The 22,368-nt window shown below is 42.4% G+C and overlaps 1 protein-coding gene and 1 long non-coding RNA gene across 3 annotated transcripts; one reads left to right on the plus strand and one right to left on the minus strand.

Moving 5' to 3' along the window:
* The first annotated feature begins 1,097 nt into the window (after nucleotides 1-1,097).
* Nucleotides 1,098-21,756, plus strand: AKR1A1 (aldo-keto reductase family 1 member A1). Of its 2 annotated transcripts, XM_082286768.1 has the most exons (10): nucleotides 1,098-1,137; nucleotides 1,967-2,049; nucleotides 3,358-3,453; nucleotides 9,738-9,857; nucleotides 11,585-11,736; nucleotides 13,818-14,013; nucleotides 14,614-14,813; nucleotides 15,827-15,899; nucleotides 16,812-16,898; nucleotides 20,505-21,756. In XM_082286768.1, the coding sequence occupies exons 3-10, from the start codon at nucleotides 3,364-3,366 to the stop codon at nucleotides 20,568-20,570; spliced, it is 984 nt and encodes a 327-aa protein (XP_082142894.1). In that variant the 5' UTR covers nucleotides 1,098-1,137; nucleotides 1,967-2,049; nucleotides 3,358-3,363; the 3' UTR covers nucleotides 20,571-21,756. The 2 variants fall into 2 exon arrangements, with proteins under 2 accessions (XP_082142894.1, XP_082142895.1); XM_082286769.1 differs by lacking the exon at nucleotides 1,967-2,049 and having other exon boundaries at nucleotides 1,114-1,137.
* LOC309575899 lies at nucleotides 6,050-15,947 on the minus strand. The gene is made up of 4 exons (XR_014226626.1): nucleotides 15,815-15,947; nucleotides 14,632-14,755; nucleotides 6,720-6,844; nucleotides 6,050-6,622 (listed from the first exon to the last, which is right to left on the minus strand). It is a non-coding gene; the product is annotated as an uncharacterized lncRNA (long non-coding RNA).
* Nucleotides 21,757-22,368: the final 612 nt, after the last annotated feature.

Here is a 22,368-nt window from a genome sequence, read left to right on the forward strand (position 1 = left end):
CTTGTCCTTGCACTTTTTCCCCCACTTTCCTTTATGTTGTCAAAACAGGCTGTGCAACAGAAAAATCTGGTCACATGCATGCCCAAGAGATTAATTGACCTTTGTGCCTTTAAGCCTCCTGAGCAGTTCAAGTCAGAACAGCAAAGACAAAATCTGCAGCAGATTTATCTTTCTGGAAATAAGTAACAGGCTCTTCAAAGTCCCACCAGAGGTATCTATTGCCTCATTTCTGATCTTACTCTGAGTTTTGAATGTTTATAAATTGCCTGTAAAGATGAAAGCCTGGAGTAAAAGTCAAAACGGATTATCTTTTTTCAGTTGTGTTTGAGATTGGGTGCACAGTTGTTTCTCGATTACAGGCCAAAGTCTGCTCCAGGGGAAGGCTTGGATTTATCAGTAGCGGGGCTGTCCCTACCCACCAGTAAAAGCACTCAGCTGAACGAGCCTGCTTTAATCTCACTGCGGTCCCGAGGACACAAGAAAATGCCTTCCTGGCCACCTGCAAAGAGAGGAGCCTCAGCCTCCTCGGAAAGTGCCACTTCTTTCCCTCTATGCACCGTTGACCGCAAAAGCTGAAGTAAAAGGTGTGCAATCGGCCTTGCACTTTCCCTGGATTCCTCTTATTTAGGGCTGTAAATAAAACTGGTTAAATTCGGTCTTCTTACAAGTACAAACGGCTGCAGGAGGCCACGACAAACAGCAGTCGGAGAGATGCGAACACTTCTTGTCGAATTTATGGGCCGGGGTCGTTTTTTGTCGCTTCCCCCCGTGTGGTGCAGCCCATCGTATTTATCACTTCACCGCTCAGCGGGAGCGACGAGGCTGGGCTGCCTGAGCTTCCCGACGGGAACCGGGCCAGGAGGGCACGGTAAAGATCAGCGGGGCAAACCCGACGAGGGGGCTCGATGAGTTACGTGGAGCGGGTCGGTAGCGGGGAGCCCCGCCGGTGCTGGGTCGGGCTGCGCCGCCGGGGGCAGAGCCGTGAGGGCAGCTCAGCCCCAGTGAACGCCACCGATGGACTTTCACACTTGAACCCGTCAGGGGCCACCGGCGCTGCCCCAAGCCGCGGCACATTCCCGGCGGAAGCGGAAGGGCCGGGCCGGGCGGCGGGAGCAGCGGCAGTGGTCGGTACCAGCGGTGAGTGCGGGAGCGCGGCCGGGGCTGTGGGGGCTGCAGGGCCGCTGTATCGTCCCCCGCGCCGCCCCGATAAGGGGCAGGTGGGAGCGCTTGGTGCCTCTGGGGGAGCCAAAATAGAGGGGTTAGCCCTGATTTGTGTGGCAAAAGCGGTTCAGTAGCAGTGGCTTAAATATTGCCAATACGTACCTATTTGCATATCTATATATATTGATGCATGCATAGCTATGGGTGTTTTACTGCTGGAAGACTCCTTGCTTTAGGTTAAAGATGACCTGTAGCTGTGGGTTGATGAACAGGGGTAGTTTGCATTACTCTGGTTATTGGTGCTTCCTCCCAGCCTTACTCTGCTCTTGAATTACTCTGAGCTTTAATTCTTTTATGTGAATGTGGCAGTGGGTTGGTAATGTTAAGCTATAACCACATCTTACTTGTCCAGAATTAGTTTGCTTTTATGTTTGTTTTGGTTCTGCACTTCTAAGAAGAGGCTTCTAGCTTTTTAATGGACCAAATAATTATGGCTAGCATCATAAACGTGATTCTCCTGAATCCTCTGTTTCAGGGAAGAATCTGAGTGGAAAGTATTAATTAACATATTTTTTTCCAGCATCTGCCATTCTGATGTGTTCCATTTTTCCAGAGGCTATAGTTCAAATTTCTCTGCAGTGTTAATATGCAATGTTACATGAAACAAGATGATTCTTAAAAAATGTGCTGATGTTAGTTATTGATTAAACGTGTACCTTGTCTTCTGGGTTGAACTCTTACCTTTAAGATGATTGCATAACACGGTTGTGTAAAGCATATGGTTGGTATCTTATTTGTATTATAGGTCAAAGTGAATCAAAAAGCCTGAAGTTTTTAGTTGTGTTGCATGATGTAAGAAGACATCTTTATGTAGGCACCTAAATTCAGGTAAACAGCACCTGCTTGCATGTATCTGGCTACAAAATGGCTATGCAAGCTCAGAGTAGAAGAGAATACTGTTGGCACTGTCATCCTGCCTTCTCTGACCTCCTATCCCAATAAAACAGATGTACACCTGCAGTTTGGTTCACCAGTGATAGCTGGACTTAGCTCAGTGCAAATCCAAGGCTATTGGTTTGGTGTAATTATTGTCTTGCACCAGGAGGTGCTGGCCCATTACAATCCTGATAAGCAAGGCACCCAGACCCTAAAGTATCATCTCAAATGTTGGTTTTTAGAGCTAACCGTTTAAAGAAAGAGGACTGTGTTGATAATTGTGCATCCCTTCAGGTGCTGGGAGCCCCAAGTTGTGCAGCATTGAGCAGATCTCACACAGCACAGTGTGCAGACCCTGTCTGTAGCAGGGCTTACTCTGTTTTAGTCACTTGAGTTGCTAGGGATTCTTTTACAGGAAAACACCTCTATTCATCACTTGTACTGTCAAACAAAATGGATGCTTGCAGGAGAACTTCCTGTGTTTTTAGATAAAGGCAAAGACACGTAGGTGGCATAATTGTAGGTATGAAGTGTGAGCTGTCTGCAGACTCCCCTGTTACAGGTCACTGCTGAGTTTATCCTACAGCCTGTGCATCCCATGGCACAAGGCTGTGCATGAAGTGCAGCACAAGACAAGCTTGGACCTACTCAGGTTAACTGTTTACAGGGATTCCCAGCTCCTTGGTGTCTTCAGGTCAGGATCATTCCAACTGCTCTTGTACATCTCTCTGAAAAACAAGTGTGCTGTTTGGTGTCTGCTGTTAAATCTACAAAAGTTTGGCTTGAAAAGTTAAGCAAGAAATTGAAAGCATAAACTCTCTGTGAACACATCCATCAGCTGGGACCTAATTATGTGAGGAAAATTACAACACTGAGAAGGCAAACCTATTTTGGGATAATATGCTGTGTGAACGCTCTGCTTTGAAAACATCCATTCCTCCTACATAGTCAGATATTCAACCAACATTGCATGCTTCTACTCTTGGTTATTTTTGTTGGTTTTTTTTAAACAAATAACAGTAACGATTTTGGATGAAGCAGAGCTTGGGAAGTAACTGAAATCTGCTAACCAGCTTTGGAGCTCATCCTGAATGCAGTTTCTTTCTAACTGTTTGAGCAGAAACATAGATTGTGAGGATGTTGGGACATGCTGTAAGCCCTTCCTTTTTGATAAAAACACTTTGCTGTTGTGAGCAGAAAAGGTTAATTATTGCAACTTAAAGAATTGCTGCAAAACTGTTTGTTCTTTTTATTCTCTAGGTGAAAATGCCTGCAACATGCGACTTCGTTACACTCCACACTGGGCAGAAGATGCCTCTCGTGGGACTGGGAACTTGGAAAAGTGACCGTGGCCAAGTAAGCAGGGAACAATAGGATATTGTGCTCTCAACTAGTATGTGTGTTTGTGCACCTTTTTTTTGAAGATCCCAGATCTGAGGCCTGGAACCTTTGCTTGAGTTGTTCTAGTCTTGAGTCCACTGAAGTCAAATGTATGTATGTGTGTATTTGCATGATTAAGGCCTTAAGGCACAAAGACAGCAGATCTTTCCAGAAAGGAAGATCCCTTCACACTTGTTCACCCTGGCCTCAGGCAGTGGTGCTCTGGGACATAAATCCAGAAAGAGACCAGTGAATGTTGTTTCTATAACATGATGCCATTGGTAAGTCCTCAGGCTGCCACTCTGACCAGACACCCCTCAGGCTTAGGCTGATGACTCAGCAGAAAACATTATTTTGGGAAGCAGAAACTCAAAGTCGTTCTTGTAATAAGTCCTGTTCCAGCAGCCAGCCAATGGTTAGCAGGAAAACAAAGAACTTGCTTGGGTCAGCCTGCTTTTAGAGTAAGAGGACTCATGTATCATTAGACATTCACTGCTTCTGAATGCAAGTGAATTGGCAAACACCACACTTGGAAACAGTTCTTTGTGTTACTACAAACAGTCTCTGGGAATGTTTGCACTCTGTGGTGTGCCTGCTATTGTAATGCTTCTCCCCTTTGTCTGTCTGTTCCTTTCTCTTTCATTTAGTTAAAAGATACATTTTTGGGGGAAGAAATTGTGTGTACTTCCTGTGCAAGGCAATGTCCACTGCTTGGTGGAATTCCCAGCTGGTATTCAAAGAATTGTGGAATCACAGAATGGTTTGGGTTGGAAGAGACCTTAAAGACCATCTAGTTCCAGCTCCCTGCTGTGGGCAGGGACACCCTTCCACTAGACTAGGTTGCTCAGAGGTCAATCCACCCTGGCGGTGAACATTTCCAGGGATGGGGCTACTCTGTATTATGCACACCACTGCATGTCTGTGCAGTAAATGGATGTCTCACTGCTACCCTTGAGTAAGGTTCATGATGATTTTTGGAGTATGTTGGATGACACTATGCTCATGACTGAGAGGGAAAGTTAAAACCCTTCTCAAGACATGCTATTCTCTTGTGCCAGCTAGAGGAAAAGGTGGGAAACAAGAAAATTAAATCTATTCAGAGCCATTTTACTGTGGGTTTTCCTGTCCAAACAACTGTCAGGACAGTGGATCTGTTTGGTGTGCAAGTTGTACTAATGTGGAGGCTGAGTTGGTGTGAGCTCAGTCAACCTCTCAAACAAGGAAAAGGGTGAATGTGCAGCTTTGCCACTTAAAACATCAAATGACAGCTGAATTAAGTTTATTAACATGCACAAACTTAATGGATTAATTTCTGTGCACTCAAAGCAGTTAAATGTGCTTTGTCTAAAGCAAATGTCTGAAACTAAACAAACAAAATATGAATGTGTTGTTTATTCTGTGAACTAATTGTTCTGAGAAACTTGTGGCCTTAGAAAGGAACCGGGACGGATCCTGTTTGTGCATAATTTAAACATAATTCAGTTGGATTTTGCCATAATCAGCAGTGCTGCTGGCAGCTGAACACCACACAGGATCCAGCCATCTTCTCTGGGTTTCCTCAGAAGTCATTGGGAGTCACTTCTTTGGAATATCTGCTGTCTTCAAAGACTTCTTTGTAGAATGTATTGAAGACAAAACCTAGGAAGGGCAGTGAAAAGGGCCAGAAAAGTTACAAAAGTTGCTGCTATTCCTATGGAATAAATGAATTTCTGCTTATCACTTTTGAAAATTCAGGGGCATAGCAGCAATTTGGCAGTGTCCAGATGATTTACCCTTAAAAGGACATGATGTAGTTCAGGGATAATAATTGCTATTACGAATTAAAGACTAGGGGCCAAAACCCCAGAGATACAAAAGAATTAGCATTGATTAAATTTGGTTTAGCTGTTTCCCAAGTAGAAGCTATTTATCAAAAGCCCTTTTATTCAAGGGCTGCATTAGAAGCAAGTGTGGAAATGGATGACTTTTAAATTATTTCGGGTAAATATTTTGCAGGTTATAATTCTTTCCCTTGCCAAGCTTGAGTAATTTCTTTATTACTGCTGTTACTGTTCTGATTGTAAACAAGTCTTGACCTTGTAGACAGATCTTAGCAGTCCAGTACAAAGGTGTCATTGCAGCCCTAGTTTCCTCAATATTAATAGGGGTAAAATAATTGAATCTAAATCCATGTTGAAAGACTATAGGATTTTATAGGATTGATGCCATATAAAATAATAGGATGCTTTATGTTTTGCATGATCAAATGCTAGAAGAGAAATTTGTTTTGCATGTTTCCATAGGAATATGATGGAAGGCTGTTGAATGGAAGGGAGCATAGTACAGAAGTTTATGAACTGGCAGCATGAATGAGTTCAAAGAGAAATCCATTCAGACAGGAGCATCAAGAATATCAGTAGCATGGCTTTTTGATATTGCAGCTGGATTATCTGTAATCCTTTAATGCTTTGTTCTCTTCTCTCAAGTGAGCCATGCTTTCAGCCTGGAGGATTGATCCCTACCTGATGAGCAGCCTAACCTGCAGTGGCAAAGGCTGGCTCTGTGGGAGAGGGAGAGACAGGGCTTGGGGAAGTTGTGTTTCTGTGTGAAACCTTGGAAAAGCTGAAGAGGAAATGTGCACCTCAGAAAACCAGTCAGACAGGGTGTCTTGTGACAGGATTGCAGCTTCGGGGGAGAATGGTTAGTTCTTAAAATTTGTTACACAATATAGAGAATCCCAGTTATGAGTAGAAAAAAATTCACTACTGTTAAGGAAGAGACTTTAATTCAACATTTGAAGGATAAGAGGCAAACCCCTTTATTTTAGGGAACACCAACTGTTAAGCTGCCATTACTTATCTGGTGGTGTAAGTTCCTTTTCAGCAAATTTTACTGCAATATTTAGAAATTGTGATATAGCAACACTTGGGTTCTGGTCATAGTGCATCTGAATATCACGTGGACTGATTATATAGGTTTTTTCCTATTTCCTGTCAGCAAAAAGTACTTGGACTGCTAAAATGTGTCAACTTTGCAGGAAGCAGGGGAGGCTTGTCAGAGCCTTTTCTTTCCTAGTAATATTGAACTGTTAGAGTGCAAATCTCTTCATAATGGCTTGAGGCTGTGCAGGAGGAGAGGCTCCTGGGTCACTTGCACTTTGTGTTGCCTGGAAGTATAAAGATGGCTTGTTAGTTTTTTAACCTTGTGAGAGGCAAATAGAAGAACTAGAAGTCTAGTAATGGATATAATTAATTGGAACTTACAGATTCTGTTTCTGAATCTGCCACTGATACTGTGTTCATCCATCTTCAAAACCAAAAGAGGGTGGGTGGCAAGGCCAAGTCCCTTACTAGGATGTTTAAATAGGAGTGTAGTTCCTTGGACTTTGCTGTAAAGAGAAGGAGAGTAAGGCTCCAACTGCAATACCTGTGTCTCTTCTGGGGCAAACCATTTGAAGAAAGGCATGAAACAGCTGCTGAGCTGGCAGCCACAGTGATGCAAGGTTTGGAAAAGGTAAGTTGTGATGAAAGGGGGAAGCACCTACAGTTATGTGGTCAAGAGAGGTTTGAGAGGAGCTGTCCCAGCACTTTGCAAATGTGCAAAAAGCCCTCACAAAGGGCAAGCTGTGGATTTCATGTCTGGGGGAAATGGGATGTGGCATCAGGGCCATCTTTGTGAGTCATCGAAAAGACTTTGAACATAAAGATTGCAAAGCATTGGAATAGACTGCCTGTCACAAGAAGGGCTATGACAAATATGTGTAGGAGTGGTCTGGATTTATTCAGCCCAGCTGTGGGCCATGAGGATAGACTGGAAGATGTCTCAAGATCCTTTCAGACCTACTTTCAGTTAGACCTAACTTTTTAGTTCTCTGGGGATGAATTGGTGAGTCACACTAGAGGTGTGTGACTCAACTTGCCTAATGCAAAGTGAACTCACTAATTGGTCCTTTCATAGCAGTATTGACAGGCTAAACTAAAGAATATATGGAAAGTTTGAAGGATCCTTTGGCTATTGTTACTTCAGAACACCAAATATCCAGAGACGTGTGAATCTTCATCTGCTTCTGTTGTGGCTTTTTTCTCTGTCCCCTACCATGAAATGCATATACCTGTCTGAAGTTAATCTCATAAATTCAAAACTTCCTGTTTAGAAAAAGTACTTTTCTTAAACTTACTTCTATATGCTATTATTTTCCCCTTCAAAAATGCCTTTTTCTTTTTTTTTTTAACATTTCCTCTTTATTGTTTTCTTTCTGTGTGGAACAGGAGCTTTCAGTTCACATTGGAATGTCTTAGCAGGCTGGGAGTACCTTACACAAATACAGATTTTTTTTTCTCAGATCTAAACCTTATTTAAATGACCAGTCCCAGTTCTTTGATGCTAGAAATTTCTCAAAACATGCTGATAAAGAAATACAGCCTCTTGTTGATTGCTTTGCAGAGACATGTTTGGAGTGCTTTATCTCTGGTTTTCTGTGAGTGGTGCCTGCTTTCATTTATGGTAAACTTTGTGCCTGTTTGGTTAAAAACCGTATTAATATGATACAGGAAATAGGAGGTTCCAAATATAGAACACTGCTGTTTTCCCTTTCCTGTCCCTCTCTGCAACTCTCACCTTTTTGGAGGATAGATACTGAGTCTTAAAAGCCTTTACTATGTCTCAAGTGATTTCAGAATTACCCTGCCCTTGACTTTGTAGTGACCTGAGAAATGTCTTTGTTGGGTGAAACAAGGACTGTAAGTACCATCCTGCTAGAGAAAGGAAGAGTTCACTGCTGGAATAGAAGTGCTTTGTCATCCTGGCTAAGGGAAACTAAGCTACATTCCAGTTTTCCTCTCAAAATGTCAAAGAATGCAGTCAGAATATCCTGTGTCTGCTTTTACTGTACTTCTTGACAAGAAAAACAAACAAAATCCACCAGTAAGAGAGAGATCTTCTCACATTTGATTCCCTGTCGTCTTTCTGTAGCATCTGAAAGCAGGACTGTACATGCCTTTGCTTGGTATTACTAATTTTGTCTGCTTTAAATTTGAAAATGCTGGTACTTTGATTAAGTTGAAAGAAATCAATTTCCCTCTAGCCTTTGTGGACATATTTTTTAATCTCATGACAAGAGAGGTGTGATCTCAATAAACACTTACTGCCCTCTTTCATCAAGCCTTATACACAGAGTAATTTACAGTCTCCTATAGTCTTGGAGACAAATCAGTGAGGGGAAATGTATAGAAATCCCTGTGCAGATGGGGTGTATTATTCTTTCTGTAGTACTTCAGATGGACAGATGTAAGAGAGAATGAGTGCTAACTGTCCACTGGAAATTAAATGAAACAGATTTTACTAAATGGTCATCAGCCTAACAGGAGATGATGGCTACACTGGCAACTGTAGTAATTCTTCATTCTTGCACAATCATTTATAAAAAATCTTTATTCAAAAGCTCCTTATGAGTCCTCACAAAGATGTCATTCTGTGTTTGCTTCTGGTTTCTAGCCTTGCTCCATATCTGAAGCCCAGATGTGAAGATGTTTGGTGCTTGTGCTTCATTAGAGCTTTCAAAAGCAGATACAGATTTGAAGTAAAGTGGTTCCCAACCATTCTGGCTTTTCTGTGACAACATGGAGCAAGGGATATGTTGCTGTTGGCAACACCTTCACTGTCAGCAATGTTGGAAGCAAAATGTAAAGTTGTGAGCATCATCAGGATTATCCCAGCAGTATGACTTCTACTGTTGTGCAATCATGAGACAAGAAAGAAAAATGTTCCATGAAAGAGCACTGTCTTGGTAATTAAGTGTGAGTGGCTGAACCAAACCCAAACGGTGGTGATTCTGGAGTTAGAAGCCAGGCTCTTTCTTTACTGGGCAAGAGGAAATATATTACAGGTTTGACTGATGTTGATTTGTCACTTAGGTCAGAAAAGTTGTTTTCCTAAGCCATGACTTATTTGAAAACTGGTTCTTAGAGCTCATTTTATATTTAAGAAGAGTGTGACAGCTATAGCAAAGAGTAGGGATTTGTTCTATCTCCTGCATTCTTGCATGCTGGCCCTGTGTGCACGATCCATTTTCTTGTTCCTCTTGGAATGTGTGCCAGCAGTTAGCTTGTCCCCCCTAAGGACTGTGCCGCAGAGACCCTGGATCCTCGTGTTTGAATCTCATGACCTTATGCAGGTCTGTGGGTTTTTTGGGGCGTATTCCTCACTAAGTCTGTTAGCATTTTTTTCCCCTGGTGCCACATCCCTTTTCAGTGACTGCATGGGCACTGTGTTTCTGGTTGCAGGTGAAGGAGGCAGTGAAACACGCCCTCAGCGTGGGCTATCGCCACATCGACTGCGCGGCCGCCTACAGCAACGAAGCCGAGGTTGGGGAGGCCTTCCAGGAATGTGTCGGGCCCAACAAGGTAAAAACACAGGAACTGTCCTGCTGACTGGGTGTTGTGCCAAAACTTAAGCTGTCACCTGTGAAAGTTAACATTTGTAGCTTTTCCTGCTGGTCTACCCCAGCTGTTTGCTATTTATCAGAAGGCATGAAAGAGGGCTTTCCCTCCTCTTAGAACCCTCCTGGCTATCATGGGGAGGAAAGATTGTCATGGATATTTGAATGGAAGGTACAGAAAATGCCTTTGGTAGTGATGGTGGTTTTTTTCTTCTTCTTCCTGCCCCTTTTCCCCTCATAAAGTATTCTAATTTGGATACTTTGGGGTTCCCAGAATCAGTAGTTACAATGTAAAATATATGTCATTATTTATATGAAAAGTTACTCTGACTTTCCAGTCTAGCATGCAGTGGTGGATAGCCACACCAAATTTAGTTTTTTGGTTACTGATAAAATGTCAACAGCAGGTTTTTTGGTTATAGATAAAATACGAGTGAGTAAATGTGGTGAATTAAAAATTTTTTTCAAAGCAGTGATTGCATGTGAAAGGTTCACAACTGTGGCTCCAAAATCCACACCTGAGAGTTTTAGGCCTAAGTATAATGTATTGGAACAGGCATTCCTATGGATGAGCTGAGGTGGAATCTTAAATTTATTCCCTAAAGGGGCCAAAAGGATAACCTGTACAGCCTCAGAGCCCATGGAAAGAACGTTTTCATGTTCTTGCTTTCCTGCTGCTCTTGCCTTGGCTTTAGGGCAGTCTCTTTGTTATGTGATGTGCTTGAGAGAGGCTGTTTTCAGCTTGCCCCAGGGATTCCTCCCTACTAGATGTGGTAACTAACAAAGGGAAGCATAGGCCTTTTGTTCAATTCATATTAGCTAACTAACTTATAACAAGAATTAGAATGAAAATTCTTTTTACAATAATTTTAAAATATCTTCCTTTTAAACACAACACCCTTGTGTGAAACACAGAAATAACTGAATGGTTGGAAGAGAGAAACTAAGGAGCTAATAATTCTAAATTCTTCAAAATACAGACTTGAGTGAAGTTTTGTCAGACATACAACAGTGAGAAACATCCTTTGCCCAATGTGATCTCCCTTTTGTATTTTACACTTTCTAGTTAACCAGTTCTCCACTGTTTTATTTCTGGTTCTTACCCTTCCAACACAGGGTACAGGGCTCTCAATTGTTAGTGTGCTCCTTCCACAGCCTAGAAACTCAAATGCAGACGTCTGGGGGGGAATCTTCTGTTTATTTTCCCATGCTCTTTCCACAACAAGCAATCTGTTTATAGTATGTGATGAGTAAAGTAAGTTAGCTGGTTGGGCCTGGAATATGTGAATTGTTAAGTAGAAATTTCAAAATTTACATATGAATAAGCTGAGTAATCTTTCTTTTGGCCACATCACACTTAGTAATGGCTTTAACCCTTGAATTGGAAGGTTTGGAAGGGTGTGTATGTGAAAGAGATTGTTTTGGTTTTCAAAACTTCTAATAAATTGCTACTTGATATACTTTAGGACTTGCCACTGTGTGTATTTCTCTGGCTCTTCTACATCCACTATATTTTTGAAAGGTTTAATTTGTAGGTTCCATGTGTTACCTTATTAAAAAAAAAAAAAAACCAACCAAAACAAACCACAAAACTTCAGTTGTTCTCTTTGTTTTTAAAACTAGCTGGGGAATTGTTGCAATTCTCTTTTTGAACTTGCTCCAGTAAATTATGCTCTCTTTCCTTTCTTAAAGATTATTAAAAGGGAGGACCTGTTTGTAACATCAAAGCTCTGGAATACCAAGCACCACCCAGAAGATGTAGAGCCAGCGCTGAGGAAAACACTTGGAGATATGAAACTGGATTACCTGGACCTCTACCTCATGCACTGGCCTCATGCCTTTGAGTAAGTTCTAGATGGAAAGGGCACAGAATGCAGAAACACCAGTTTTATATAAGTGGATTATGTTATATCCTGAGGACCTTCTTTCTGAGCTGTGAATTCCTGTTTATGCTGCCTGCAAGGTGTTTTTTGGTGTTTAAAGTTTAAACTAGTCTAGATCTAGGCACTGGGGAAGTGTGGCAGCTATTTTTGGTTCTGCCACTGGTCTACATGGTAACCCTGAGGAAAAATACCAGAACTGCTTTGTCCCTTAGTTGTACTGCTCTGTAAAATGGGAATTAAATGCTTCATAAAGACTTTTCACTTGTAGTTAACTATACTGGAGTGGACAAGCACATGCAGTATCATGGTGGTATCTGTATGAGGAGGAAGTGAAATTACTTCATATGACACTAATTGCAATAATTCTATGATTTGAGGAAATAAGAGGCAAGAAAGTTTCCCAGTTAAGTGCTAAATGCACTTATCCTACAATCCCATGAGAAGCACAGTTCCAGACTCCATTTCCTTGTAGATGTGGAAGCAGTACCCACCCAACTACAATCAACAAAGAGGCAGGAGGAGTAAATCTCCTGACCAGATGTTTGCATGGAATTTTCACTCAAGCCCTGTCAGTTTAAGGGGCCTCTGTTCTGCAAATCTGAGAATGTTTTTTCTCCTTCTATTCATATGAACTGAATTTAACAAGTGTCATACACTAATGATAAGACGAAAGATGCTCAAATATATTCCTCAGCATAACAGAATGAGGAAGTGTTTTTAACTAGAACTGGTCTGTTACAAATTCCCCTTGTTGTGCAACAGGTTTGCTTTTCATTTGCTTGAAAAAACCACCCCATCAAACATTGCTTTGATAATGACACATAACACAAATAATGATGTATGTTTAGATACTGCTGATATTTAAATTTAGGTTATATTGTGACACTGTTGACAAAACTGACAGTCTAATAAAGCAATTTCATTTCTTTTCTCATTGGAAACTGTGTACTCTGCAGTTTTCCATTATTTCTACTTAACTGTTTTAATGCATGCTTATCTATAATGCCTGTGGCATTGGGAAACTGAGCTAAGGAATGTTACTTACACAGAAATTAAAACAGACTTCCAGATGAAAATCATAGTGCCTCTAGGTCTTGAGAACTACTCTCACTTCATACAGTCCTCTTGACATATGAGGCTGCTCTTCTGACTTGGAAGCTCATAAGGCTTTCAGAGTTATTTTTGGTTCTAGATTTATCAGTGACATGAAGAACCATCTCCCCTTGTCCCCAGGTACTGCCATTTCTCACACCATTCACTGCTTAGCTAGAGCAGTGTAAGAGTCTCTGTGTGCTGAGCTAGCAGAGTCCTGTGGTGATTAGGGAGCTGTATTCTTCTAAGGGGATTGATTGCTTGTACCCTTCCAAGCAGGGACTGCTCAGAGACCAGTCACAGCCCTTTGGCTGTGGGGGTGTCACCTGGCACAACTGGGTACTTTGTGTCTGTTTGGGTGGGTTTTTTTGGTTTGGGTTTTTTTTTTTTTTAATGTGTTGGTATGACTAATTGGAAGGAAACACACCCAACCTATAAACAACATGTACATATTAAGACTTCTGGGAGAATCTGTGCTTGTATCGAGTATTGACACAGCTACAGAATCCAGAGGGAGTGGGAATGCCAGTGTCCTTTGAATACATTGTCTCCTAGACAGCTCTTAAACCCAGATCCCTTTGGTAGCAACTCCAAGCCGCCCTCTGAGTTGCTGCTCACTAAATCAGCTGTTTTATTGGGATCAAAGTGTGCAAAGACCTGCTGCTGTGTGCACAGTGGTTTATCAGTTCTGTGTAGTCACTGCTGTATAGATAAGTACTTCAAAGTGCTGTATAACAACTTTATGTAGGAAAGACCGTCTTGTGTAATAACTGCTTATAGGTTAAGTCATGTAATGGAATTGAACAGATAAGATTCATTCAGTTTGTACTCTACCCTTCAGACTATGTATAACTTCTAAGGATACTTTGAGGAAAGTTTCTTTAAGTGAAGAATTAACGTAATATAAATAATGTGGTATATGTACTTACACTTCACCTTTGATGCTGTAGACGAGGGGACAATCTTTTCCCAAAGAATCCTGATAACACGATGCGTTATGACTACACTGATTATAAGGATACCTGGAAGGCTATGGAGAAACTGGTGGAAAAAGGTCTTGTGAAAGCCATTGGGCTGTCAAACTTCAACAGTCGTCAGATCGATGATGTACTAAGTGTGGCTACTGTGAAGCCAGCTGTGCTCCAGGTAAGGTGGATAGAGACAAATACCTTTCCTATTTGTGCGTAAGAGTGAAGAATTTGCAAACTAATGTTATGTGTTTAGCACAAGCGGTGCAGCTTCTTATTTGCAGGGAAGAATATAGCCAGCTCTGCAGGAGCAGGCACACAGAGGCTGTTTTTCCAGGCAGATTAATTTTTTGGGAAGGAGGCCTACATCCATGTTCTATGGGCATTTATACCTGATAGTTGAACAGGTTGGTGGAAGAGTTCATCTTCCCTGTGAGGAACAATTTAGTCTGTAAGAAGGAAAGATTGTGAGGGAATAACTTGAACCCCTACTGCAGAGAAGTTCCTTGCTTGTTGGATGATCTGTTTGGTACCAAGGGAAAGTTCAGCACCAAGCTTAGGTGCTCTGTTCTCTGTTTCCTGTAAGCTTAGCCTACCAGACACTTCTTTCTCCTGGTAGTGACTTGAGTTACTAAGGTTAACTTAAACCTTATAAGGTTTTCTGGAATCTGGAATGAGCTCCTGTGATATGTTTAGTTCTCTTTTGCTTGACTTCCTGTTTATTTCATCGTATGTTGATACCTGTTCTGTAGCCACTCATTGTGGGTTATTTTAATAGGTGGAATGCCATCCTTACCTAGCTCAGAATGAGCTGATTGCTCACTGCCAGAAACGAGGCCTGGTGGTCACTGCTTACAGTCCCCTTGGCTCCCCGGATCGCATGTGGAAACAACCAGATGAGCCTGTGCTTCTGGAGGAACCTGGAATCAAAAAAATTGCAGAAAAATACAGCAAGTCACCTGCACAGATCATCCTCAGGTACAGAACAGTTGTGAGAGAGGTGGTGTTTGGGACCCAGCCTTCAATAAAGCAAAACATACAAGCTAGAAGGAATCCACTTAAGTGTGTCAGGGAGGAGTTAAAATCACAGGGAGTGCACACCCCACTTGGGGCTTGTTTTACAGAGCTGGTAGAGTTGGCCCTGCCTTAGGGCAGGTAGACTAGATCAGAGGGGTCCATTCAGGGCCTGGATCCATGTTCCCATGGGACAGTTCCCATGGGCTGTTGCCATGTCTGGGACAGTACCTTTCCTGCTGGGAAATAGCAGTAGGACAATTAAGGCAGCAGTGTACCACATGTGAGTGCTGCCCACTGAATTTGCATGTGGTCAGTGCCTTGAAGCCTCTAGTGCTTGCTGCTGCACTCAGGCGGGCTCCGAGGAAAAGGCCTGCCTCCTTTGCAATGAAGAACTGTTTGCTGTTTTGTTTTTATATAGCCAGGTACTGGATATTGGGAAATAAGGTGACTGATTGATACTCAGAATGTGATCAGCACCTTGTAAACTAAAATTGGATTTCTTTCCTCATTTTTCTTGACTGGCTTTGTATCCATCAGTGTCACCACCACAGTCTTGGGCAGTAGCAGGTTACCCAGAAGCTGAATATGTTTGAGATTTTGTCCTCAAGCCACTAGACAGGCACTTCAGGGATCTGGGTTTTCATCTAGTTTCTGAGGGGCTGTCAGGTTAGAACTTGCTTGAAATGCTGAAGTATGTTTTTCTGACTGTTTCTTGGGTTTAGCTTAAAACACTTGAAACCTGGATGCTTGTTCCAAGGCATGAACATTTTCCCCTCTCTGATTAATTCAGTTGTTACTGTCTTGCTTGAGCTTGGACACACCAGGTCCCAATACAATACAGGGCACTCCTTCTGTGGGGATTTTTATTTCACAGAAGTGGCATCTCTGCTGGCACAGATCATTAGTCAACCAAAATAAATACTTATTGTTCTTGGACTGCATGCACAGACAAAGTCTCTCACCTCCTCTTTCAGATGGCAAGTGCAGCGTAAAGTGGTTGTCATTCCCAAGAGTGTCACTCCTGCTCGCATTCAGCAGAATCTCCAGGTAAGCTGACATGGAGGAGTTCCAGCAATGCCTTTTTCATGTGAGTAATTGCTGTACTGTCCTACAACTTGCAGAGCAGCAAGCTGAAGCATTTGGTTTGTACTTGTTCATCGATGTATGCACACACTGGGGAGGGAGGGTAAAGATTCTTTCTGAAAACAAAGGATGTGTTTTAAGCAGCTCAGTGTGTGTGTGCAGATGTGCATATGCTCAGTCTTGTTATCAGAAGGTAAAGAATGTACTTTGTAGAGGTCTAAATGAAAAATCTGTACTTAAATGTTTTTGAGACATATTTATTGAAATAGGGAGTCTTCTAATTATGCTCAGTGATTCACTCCTGCAAGTGAGGGCTGGTGACTACTTCTCCAGCAAACTGCCATTCTAGTGATGCAGAAGGAGTAAGTGTGGTTCACTTCTGCTCTGAAGTAGAGACTTTAGAAATTATTTGAAAACCCTGACTTTAAGTAATCTTGAGGGATGTTTCTGAATCATTTCGTTGGATCTTTTTTTATAAAGATTGGCTGGTTACATACTTGTTTTTAACTTAGGAGTTGTTTCTGTAACTGTTACTCCCATTAATCCAAATTCTTCCATGTAGTGGGCTGCTAGAAATCTCAAGAAATTCCCATAAATTCTGCAGTCACTCGAGGTTTAGATCTACATGGAAACAGAATATTTATTGAATAGGCAGCACTTACTGTGAGGAACAGTCCCACTGCTTTCTATCTTAGTGGCAGAGCGCTATGCAGTACCAGTGTAGGCTTAGAGCTGGCAGGTGTGTGAACAGCTCAGACTTTAAGCCTTTGCTTTGGTGTTCTTTATGAGTTTAATTGCAATTTCATATTTATAAGCAGAAGACAAACTGATGGCAACCTATGGTTACTGAGTAAAGCCTCTGGCTTTTGTTTTCAGGTGTTTGATTTCAGCCTCACAGAAGAGGAGATGAGCCACATTGGAAGGCTGAATAGAAACTGGCGTTACATTGTGCCAATGATTACGGTAAATTTCTTGTGTTTCTAAGTTTCCATTAATTGTGCAACCCACTTGGGGTTTTTACAGTTTTGTTTCTTTAGCGTTCCCATCAGAACTACTTACTCGTAAGAACAATGCATTTTCTTAGGGTATCTAAGATGAAAGAATTTTTCAAAAGCTTGGTACAGAAAAGGCAGTTTGTTGAAAATTTTGTCCTCTGTTTTGGACACTGGTGGCCCTCTCTTGAATTCTCATTACTGATTCATCCATGGGTCTTTAAGTCAGAGTCCCATCCTACTTCAAATCCCACCAAACTCCTGCTGATTTGTTCTTCTCAAGTCCAAGCAGGCTAAGCTCCGTGGCATTCCTCCAGAAGTACTCCTTGTGCCAGCTGTCACTGTCTACTTTGTACCTTAAACCTCTAAGATCAGTGAAGACTCAGGGTGTTGCTGCTTCTGCACATCCATTGTGGAAGTCACATTGGGGAATTTGTCCCTTCCCCTCCGCTGCATGTCCCCCTTTTCAGAATCTGTTGTAATGACCTTCCTCCAGTATAAGGAGTTTGGATTAGGCTGTTGTATTTTTCTTCCCAAATCCCTTAGCTGCAGCGTCTTTTAGCATCAGTAATTTACTGCGTCACACGGAGCCTTACCTTGTGTGCTAGCAGATGCCAGTTTGTTTTTAGAGAAGCCAGAGAATTGTAAGTGTTGAAGGTCCTCTTGGTCTTTCTTTTAGTATATTAAAGGACATAAACTTGTTCCTTTTCTCTCACTGCAAAAAAACCTACTTCATACCTTGTTGTCTCCTGTCTTTATAGTGTTTCTCATTTATTCTTGTCCTGCTTCTGACTGTACAACAGAGAGCTGTTGCCATTCTCTGGTGCATCACTGGCCAGGATATGGCAACTGTAACGAGTTGCTGTAGTTGTGCTATAATGAATCTGAGGCGATTTATCCCTTCTCTGCCATACAGTACACTGCACAGATACAGGAAATCTCAGCAAATTTGGGAGGTATCAAGCATAATCTGGCCTCTTCAGCACTTTGCCTGTAAATCATCCTTCAGTAGTGGCTGCTGGCTCTAGGAATTCTTGGGGAAGGCTTTTCTCCAGGATTTATCATTGTGGGATCTTTGAATGTTTGAGTGTATCAGTGACCAGCCTGAGTTAGAAAAGAGAAGCTGTGAATGTGTGGGAAATTACTGTCTCATATCAAGGGTAGATATGTGTTACAGCTTTCACTGTTTGTCATGCTTACATGAGCCGCAAGGGCACCCTTTTAACTGTTTGTGTGTATAAATATAAACCCCCACATTCCTGCAGCCAACATTCTCTCTGTGTTTATGGATCAGGAGTCTGTATACCAAACAAGCAGCTTAGTTGCTGATCTGTGTGAATGGGGTAGTGACAAGCACACCTGCTGCTGACAATGTGTTGCTTTCGAGTGTTTTGCTACCCATGCTGCAAACAAAGTTGTTTTGTTAATGAAACTGCAAAATACATTAAAATGTAGCCTGGCTTGAATAAGCCAGGGATAATTCATGTGCTTTTGTTACCTGGGACACCTGATCAGATCACAGGGATTCACAAAGGAGAGATGAAATACAGTTCAAAGTGGCAGCCCATCCAGCTTGAGAAAGGGTGAATGTGATGCAGCTGGGCTTCAAAGATATTGCCATATTGTCAGATAACAAGACAGGAAGAAGCAAGATGAGGAGAGTTAAATCATGGCTCTGTAGCTCTAAGATCTCTAGTGGAACCTTTTGTCTCCTGCCCATCCCTTCTGGGCTTACTGGAAAGAATTTTCATCAACTGTGTATTAAAATTCCTGTCTAACCTTTCATGCCTATCTCCCCTATAAATCTGACTTAGAGTCTGGATTTCAAAGTGTGATATGGCAGTGACATGAGAGCTCCTATCATAACTAATGAGACAGTTCTTCCTTGCTTTACTTCATTGACCTATAGCACAAGTTCTTATAATTGTGCCACTCTCTTCCTCATGTTTTGTTTAAAGCCTGAGGGGAGGCTATTACATTTCATGTAGGCAATTAAAGTTGCTTTATACTTTTAACTGTTCATTATCTGGATAGTTTGGAAATTACTTTGCCACCAGTCTGAAATCCAAACTTTTGGAAACGCATAATTGGCCAAGGAATATACTTAAGTGAAACTTAAATGAGTGTCAAGCCAGGAGAGGAGAAGTGTGGTGTGCACATGATGATCTATTTTTGAGAGTTAGCTACTGTTGATTTGCAGGTGTGTTCATTGGTGATTTTATCCCCCCCCCCCCCTTCTCTCAAATTCCTGGAGTAGACTGGAATCAGTGATGTGAAACATTGCTTCTGGCAGCTGCTGTCTTGGCCTGCTGTGAACAAGAATGCTTGCCTGTTCTGTGTGGAGAAATATGCAGGGGGACGGAACTGGGGGGAAAGTGAGGAATATGAATTATAGGAACATGAGGAAGCTGTTGGCATCAAGAGAACTTGAGGAAATCTGAAGCGACTGTGACACTTCTGTCCACAGTTTTAAGGATTGCCTTCAGCGAACAGCTTCATTTCAGGTTTATTTTAATAAGAGCATTAGTCAAATGTTACACCGTAACATCTGCCTTTCCGTGCTCTGCAGTGCCCCCAGGTGACTCATTTCATTTAAAAGCTCATTGCAGGAATTCCAGTCGCTTTGAAATGCAGGTTTTGTATTCAAAGCTAATTGGGGTACTTGATAGTGGATACTTGGTGTGAAAGTCTCGGTGATTTCCTCTGTGCCCAAAACATTTTGAGTGATCACTACCATCACGTTCATATGTATAAAAATAAATGATTGCTCTAACGTAACTTTTTTTCAGACATTAGTTGTTTAACATAAGTTTTAGCTGAATGATGCTTGCCTGACACATGGGGAGGTGTGTGCTCTGGGCCAGTGCTGCACCCAGACTTCCCCAAAAGTTACAGATGAGGTTTTACCTCAGCTACACAGAAGTTGGGGGTGTTGCAACGGACTTGGTGCAACTGGAAATGCAACTTGTGCATCTCAATGCTTCGAGGTGGGATGTAGGAACTGAGACTCTGTCTGGTTTTGTGCCAGCCTGAACCTCTGGTTATCTGTGAATATTGGTTTCGGTGCTCCCATTTTACAGCTGGACAAGCTGGTCTTCTGTGGAAATGTTCCTAAAAGGAGTTCAGTGACACTATTAATGCCTCAGTATATGACCCTGAACAAGCCTCTCAATGTGTTTCATCTTACCCATCCCTAGACTTGGCAGCCCAGCAATTCTCCATCATTGAAACATGGACAAAGGCTCCAACTCCAATAAAGTGTTTGGAAGTGTGCATGTTACAACACTTACTCAATAACAGCTACAAGGCAAAAAGCTTTTAACTATTCTTAATCTAATTCTTCAAGTCTCTGCAGCTTTGAGAGACTCTTGCTCTAGGCTATAGAAGTCTTTCTTTTCTTCTAAGAAAGGCTAAGAGGACTTGGGGGTAGAGGGAAGAGCTCTTGTTTAGGCTGAAAAATACACTCCCAGATGTTTGGGATACAAAGCTTTAGAAACTAAATAATGGAGAACTTGAAACTGAGACTAAGAATGGATTTTTAACTTTCTAACTTGAGTCTGTCTTGTTTACTTCACAGATTGATGGAAAGCTAGTAGCCAGAGATGCTGGACACCCCCACTACCCCTTCAATGACCCCTATTAACTACTAGAAAATAAGGTGTTAAAAGTAACAAGCTCCTGTGCTTGCCCTTCCACAAAGTAATTTTTGCCACAATTTGTCAAAAGCACTGTCCAAATTAAAACCTTCCTTCCCAAGTAGGTTTTTCTACAATGTGCTGTACTGTACTTCTAATCGACCTCATTCCTGGAGATCCTGTAACTTCCCTGCCAAAATTTGTGGATTTATTACAATGACTGCAAGCTTGCTCCTGGAAGCATCAGATCTTTTGGAGATTAGATAAAGAGTGATGGAGTCTAAGTCAAGTTCCAAACACATCGTTATCAGACTAGGGCATTACTTTGGGTAATTACTTTGGTCACGACTGTGAAATGGTTTTGAAAACTTTAGTTACAACTACTTGCCATGTCTGTGTTTCCCCTGGCAGGGACTGATTTGCTGAGTGCTGATGCACCCTTGGACTGGAACTCCAGCTCTAAGCATAGTTTTATTTTGTTTCAGTCTCTTAATGAATTATGTGGTCATCTGGACACAAAGGGCATGAGGTGTTTGTACCTATCTGTGCTCTAGTGGTGATACCTTATGTGGCCTTAGCAACATCAACACTTTATTTTGATCCTTCTACCTGTTAAATAGGATTAATTTTTTCTCACAGTAGTAGCAAACAATTAGAAAAATAGTCTTGTATATCAAATAGTTCAAAAGTTAAAGAATTAGACACTAATTTGGATAACCTCATTTGCAATAGGTCTATAGCAGATCTATGTATTCATCTTGAGTGTAGTGCCTTCTCAGATAATTCCTGTCCTGGACCTCAAAGTGTGCAGCTGAACTGCAAAAAAACCAGTGACGCCTATTTATCACTCCTTGTAAACCGCAGACAAAACTTCAGGAACTTCTGTTCTTGGTAAAATGTTTCCTAATTCCTGATGAATATGCCTCAGTGGAGGAAGCCATTGCACCTCATTTAGGATTCGTTACTAGACTGGACATTTTCTCCTAAGGAAAATGAAATTCTTGTTGGTTTTTTTTTTAATTGTTCTAATCAAACACAGTGACTTCGAATACGGTTCTTGTTGCAATCATTAGGGGAGCAATTGTACTTTGAAGGCATTCTGTTGACTGCAGTCATCCTGCCAAGTACAGGGGCTTTTCTTGCTTGTTTCACTTGCATGTTTGCTTGTTTTAAATAAACTCTGTACTCACTGTATGACTTTGAGACTTTTTCCACCCCCTCTTATCTCAAGGCCCCAATTAACTTTCTCTAGTTATTTCTCCAAGCAAGAGTACCTAAGGGGGGATGGGAGAATTCCCAAGAAAAGCAGATTGATTCTGTAGATCTGTGAACCCCCTACTTCCCAGCTCTGTTCCTGCATGGAGGGACGTAGCGAGTTGAAGCTGAAGACCTTTTACCTTGAAATAGCAGAGCGTGGAGGTCTCGGTGCTGAGCTGTGCTGTGACAGGGCAGTGGCCATATCAGCGCTGCCTGCTCGTGTTACATGTGCCAGGGGAGAGCCGAGCAGCTGCGTAAACTGGGCCGAAGCCCAGGGCCTGCTCGCCTAGAAGAGGCCGAGGGCGGATGCAGAGCCCGGGCCGGGGCGCCAGAGCCTCCCGGGCCCCCAGGCTGGGGCTGAGGGGCTCCGACTGTGGCCGGGCTGTGGTGGAGCGGGACTGCACCTCCCGGCATGCCCCGCGGGACCACGCCTCCCTTGCTGGCACTACACTTCCCTGCGCGCCCCGCGCGGCGGCGCCCCCGGCGTCCCGCGGCGGGGCGGGCGCGCAGCGTGCCGGGAGCGGTAGTCCCCCTGCGGCGCGCGCGCGC

The sequence above is a fragment of the Coloeus monedula genome (assembly GCF_965178545.1).
Source record: "Coloeus monedula genome assembly, chromosome: 9".
NCBI classification, from domain to species: Eukaryota; Metazoa; Chordata; class Aves; order Passeriformes; family Corvidae; genus Coloeus; species Coloeus monedula.